We start from the raw sequence: 5,196 nt of genomic DNA on the forward strand, positions 1-5,196 counted from the left end.
GTCTCTCTCTCTCTGTGTCTCTCTCTGTCTCTCTGTCTCTGTTTCTGTCTATTTCTCTCTGTCTGTCTGGAGGAAGGGTAATATGCAAAGAATAAAAACAAAAGCAGACTGAGGAAACGATGGGGAGCAAGCCAGTAAGCAGTACCCCTCCATGGCCTTTGAATCACCTCCTACCTCCAGGTTCCTACTCTGTGTGAGCTATGATAAGGATGTGTAAGCAAAGTTAACACTTTTCCACTCAAGTTACTTTTGGTCATGGTGTTTCATCATAACAATAGAAAATCAACTAAGATAGGGATGTAATATTGATGATTAAACATGGTCTATAGAGGTATGAGATGATATTGTAGCTCTGAATGACATAGATTGGCATTTGAACTGGATTTGTAACATGTTGAAGCATATAGAAGGGACTAAACAAGAAAAGTAGAAGATGGGACCTACTGTACAGGTTGCAGAAAAAAAAATATGACAAGATTTATGTCGAGCTAGTGTTCCTAGGAGTAAACTGATGAAAAACCAAATGTGCTTGTGAGTGTTTGGAAAGTTCTGAGGCACACAATGGCAGCTCATCAAAGGATAGAAGAAGAAATGTACAACAGTGATCCTCACCTAGGCCCATACTAAAGACTAAAGAAATTTCATGGGATGGGAAACATACTAGCAACTTCCCTAATATTGTGGCCAAAGTGACCCAAAACATGTAGCAACCAGAGGCCCAATGAATTGTCAATTGTTTGGTACTTTGCTAATGTGAAAAAAAAAAAAACCAAAAAAAACAACCTCTTGGGTTTCTTGTGAATACTGGAACCAAGTGGATATTAATCTGTGGTAATTCCCAAAAACACTGAGACAGATGGGCAGAAGTCGAATATAGGAGTAGTGCATGTGGAAAGGACTAGATTTGGTTTAGGAGTAGGCAGTCACCCCCAGTGTATACTCTCTACGTTTCTCCCATATAAGAGAATGTCTTATGAGTGAATTATTGCTGGGACAGACACCACACACCACCACCACCTTAAAAATGAGAATTGTAAAAGTAGTCATATAGAGTTAAATAATATACTTTGGCCTAGCCATACTGCTATACCCAATGTCATTCTTTTGATAAAATAGCTGATAAAAAATGGTGGAAAATTTGTCATATATTGAACTTTTATTTTTTTCTTCATTTTTTTATTTTTATTTTTTTGTAATCCATTACCAGCTAGTTTTCCAAACCAATTCCCACTCACCTTGAATGGCATTCTGAATATTGCTCTCACGTGGTCTTCATAGACCTCACTGTTTGTTATGGGTTGGTGACCCCAGCACTTGCTCTGTTATCCCATCCACCCTCTCTGAAAAGGTTTCACTACATTGCTGATATAATGTTCAACTTTGCATGCCTTGAAGACTTAGAAAGCATGTAAAAAGTCATTCAAGTGCACTTAAAGAAATAAAGATGAGGTATCAACCTGCAGGTACCCTTTTCTGTGAACTTTGCCTACCAACCAGGTTGTTTACAAAGCCTGGCACAGCTGCCAAAGTTTTGGATAGATAAACCATAAAGGCCTTTAGAAGGTGGCCTTACCTTGTTAGTTTTGTTTCTTGAGACAGGGTTTTCCTGTGTAGCCCTGGCTGTCGTGGAACTCACTCTGTAGACCAGGCTGGCCTTGAACTCAGAAATCCACCTGCCTCTGCCTCCCAAGTGCTGGGATTGAAGGCGTGTGCCACCACCGCCTGGCATAACCTTTGCATTTGTATTTGAACAAGTCACTCAGACCTGAAAGCGTAGTCACAGGAATCTTATGGAACAGAAATGGTTACTGTCTTCCTTTAACCCAGAGTAAAGGTACCTGCTGGCAAGCCTGATGACCAGAGTTCCATCCCCAAGATCCAATAGGTGGAAAGAAATAACATTCCCACAAATAGTGTTTGTGACCTTCTGGCCTCCACACATTCTTACATGACGAATAAATAATTTTCTTAAAAAACAGTATTATTTTGAAATTTATATAGATATGGAAGGAAGTTAATGAAATTATGCAATATCTTAAGTTAGTTAATCGAGGTGGTTTGTGGGATCCTATACCTTTGAGCTATACTATCAACTAGTGAAGGAGTAAAAGGGAGGGAGAGTCAATGTCATCAAACATGTATCCACAGAGATTGCCCTGGTTAGGCTTGCTATATCACAAAACAAAACAAAAACACCAGAACCTGAGAAAGGGACCTGCGTGTAGGGGTACTTGTAAGGAAGGAATTTGGTGTCTGGCTATGTCCTATATCAACTCCCATGGGGCCACCCTGCTTTACAGTACTGACAATCTTGGGAGGAAGATAAGGGAGGGTTGGCGAGAGAATAACCAGAGCCATCACACAAATATGAAATTGCTGAAGAAGACATTTATTAGACTGTATTTTGTTCAAAGATATATATACACATATATATGTATAGGACCATGGAAAGAACATCTTTACATCCTATCAGTTAATAAGGGCAAGCATAATATGGGAATGTATCCAGCTCTTTGGCCTCGCTGGTAGTAGCAAGATGATGCAAGGAACGTCATCCTTTGGATAGCATCGCAATAAGATGCACTCGCTGTGCTGCTGCTGTGGCTCCACCTTCAGAAGTCGACCTGTGGCCATTGTGGCTAACCTGTCAAACACAAGAGAAAGTGTAACTGGAGTGCCAGGGCTAAGAGGCGAAACACAACTGGGATTGGTCAGATAGGCACCTAAGGATTCTCTGTCACAGATTCAGACATGGATTCCGTGAAGGAACAACACCTAAACCCAAGAAGGCAGCTGTTGCAGCACCCAATTCATCATGAGGTTTTCAATCAGTCATAAAATAAAAGTTCTGACACTGGTCTAAGACAATTCTAAGCCATTCACTTCAAGGTGAGAATTCCCACATCAGAGATGTAACTAAGGTTATCAAGGAAAAAAAATGCTACTAGGCAGAATTACTGTTTTTATTGTGTCTCACAAAAACGTGTGGTTTTTTTTTTTGTTTTTAATCTTCTTCACAAACACACATTGCTTAACACAAAAAGTTCCTTGCTTTTTCCTTCCAACAAGAATTAAACTCCATAATAACAATGAAAATAATAACCAAGACAAGAAAACCAAAACGGGAATGGAGTTCCCCCTCCAACCTTAATAGTTTTGAGTCCAAGCTTTCAGAGAGGCCCTCAAATTGGCCTATGGCTTTGTCACCCCACCCACACCCCCAGTGTTTTCAAGGGGGGAGAAACAGCAAGAGATTTCCCCCAACACCCCAACACCCCAACACCACCTCTTCCTTACCACTGGCATCTTTTTGCTTTATTTGTCAGAGTCTGAGAAGCGGCGGAAGATGGGCAGGCGGCGGCTGGAGTTGGTGTTGTCGAATTCGGAGTCACTGTGGCTGCTGTGGCTCGAGGAACCCCTCAGAAAGTCGTCATCATCGTCATCAGTGACCAACAGGGAATCCAGGTTGCTGGTGACCACGTCGAACTCTAGCGACTCGGACTCAGACTCTGACTCAACATGTGGTAGTTGGAAGGTGAAGTGTGGTGCGGCAACCTCTGCAGCAGTGGCAGCAGTCGAGGATGTATTATTCACAGTGGCAGTTGCAGCACCTGGAGCCAATATGCCAGTAGACGTTGTGGCAGCCCCTGGAGCAATGGCAACTCCTGGAGTGATGGCAGCCCCGGGAGTGATGGCAATTCTGGGAGCGAGGGCAGCTCCAGGAGCGAGGGCAGCCCCAGGAGCGAGGGCAGCCCTAGGAGCCATGGCTGCCCCAGGAGCGAGGGCAGCTCCAGGAGCGAGGGCAGCCCCAGGAGCGAGGGCAGCCCTAGGAGCCATGGCTGCCCCAGGAGCGAGGGCAGCAGCTGTGGGGCCAACACCAGGCTGGCCAAAGATGGTGGCTGAAGGCTGAGGCCCGGTGAGGGGCATCTGGAACTGCGCGGAAGCTGCCGGGCCCATCTGCTGCTGGTTGTTGTAGGAGGCAGTGGGAGTTGTGGTAGCAAAGTTAGGGTTCTGGAGTGTCACAGGCGAGAAGTCACCCTGCTCCTGGGAGATGGTGAGAGCGTTGTTGGTGCAGTCGTTGCACGGGTCTTTGCCGGGGTCTTTGCTGGTGTCGTTGGCTGTAGTAGAGGAGGAGGTCCTGCAGCACATCATCCGGAGGTTGGAGGCTTCAGAGTGTGACGAGGGCAGAACCCCGCCCGAGCTCAACGCCTCCTGGTTGTCCAGCGGAGGTGCCTGGAGGGCATGGCTGTTGGCCGACAGGAAGCCCGAAGGGCTGTCACTCTGCAGTACGGGCTGCTGCTCCCCGTTAACGCCCAAAAGCTGCGCATTGGAGCCATTGAAGGAGCTCGGCTCCTCCGAGGCGCTCTCGAAAGGCACAGGTTGCTGCTCAGGCTGGTTGTGAATGAAGTGGCAGCGAGTGCCATAGGGGCAGTAGCCAACGCTGTGAAAGGTGCGGCAAGGCTCCGTCTTGTACTTGGGGTGCCTTGACAGGGTACGCAGCTCGCGGTAGCCGTGCGCGAACTGGCACTTGTTGCCGTACTTGCAAATGCCGCTTTCCTCAAAGGGCCGACACAGCTCAGTCTTATAGCGCTCAGAAGTGGCCTGGGAGCCGCTCACCTTCTGCTGCTTAGGCTTCTGCTGCAGGCCAGGTTCGCCCTTCCCGGGGTGGACCTGTGCCACCTCATTAGCCTCTGAGGGCTCCTGGGGGGCTTCCCAGGACACCGCACCAGTTGCCCTTAACTGACCATTATCGTAGCTGTTCGCGAAACTGGACGAGCAGTCCCCGGTGCGGCCGAAGGCGCTGGGAGCCTGGTAGCCGAGCACTTGTGGGTTGCTGGAAGACTGCGGCGGTGGCTGCGGCGGTGGCGGAGCAGTACCTGGGGTTGGCGGAGCAGTGCCAGGCATTGAGCCGGAGTTGGAAGGATCGGCAGCATTAGTGTTGAGCGGGCGGTTCAGGTTGTTGTTGGCCATGGTTTCTCGGTCTTGTGCTCTAAGTCTCTATTGAAGAAAGTCCGTAGACATGTGGACATTGTCTTGTGTCTGCGCCGTTTTGGACTATAAGTAAGGAGGACCCGGAGAAATCTTCGAGGGAGGCAGAGCCAGTGAGCTCAAAACATGGGGCAAAAAAGGGCAAGTAGGAGGAGTTGGGAGGAGCCAAAAGTTTGAGTCCCAGCCCAGTTGGAGGGAGGGGTGGGG

General features: G+C 47.7%; 1 protein-coding gene and 1 pseudogene across 1 annotated transcript; one reads left to right on the top strand and one right to left on the bottom strand.

Annotated features, from left to right (window-relative positions):
• Positions 1 to 2,536: 2,536 nt before the first annotated feature.
• On the top strand, positions 2,537 to 2,819 carry LOC116092656 (annotated as a pseudogene).
• Positions 2,820 to 3,315: 496 nt separating this feature from the next.
• LOC116092673 (mRNA decay activator protein ZFP36L3-like) lies at positions 3,316 to 4,971 on the bottom strand. Its single transcript, XM_031373802.1, has one exon. It carries the CDS (start codon positions 4,969 to 4,971, stop codon positions 3,316 to 3,318), a length of 1,656 nt encoding a protein of 551 aa, XP_031229662.1.
• Between the last annotated feature and the right edge of the window lie 225 nt (positions 4,972 to 5,196).

Source organism: Mastomys coucha, chromosome X (genome assembly GCF_008632895.1).
Source record: "Mastomys coucha isolate ucsf_1 chromosome X, UCSF_Mcou_1, whole genome shotgun sequence".
Lineage (NCBI taxonomy): Eukaryota > Metazoa > Chordata > Mammalia > Rodentia > Muridae > Mastomys > Mastomys coucha.

Excerpts from the sequence above, each read along its gene's own strand:
- LOC116092673 (XM_031373802.1), bottom strand. The coding sequence starts at position 4,971 with ATGGCCAACAACAACCTGAACCGCCCGCTCAACACTAATGCTGCCGAT.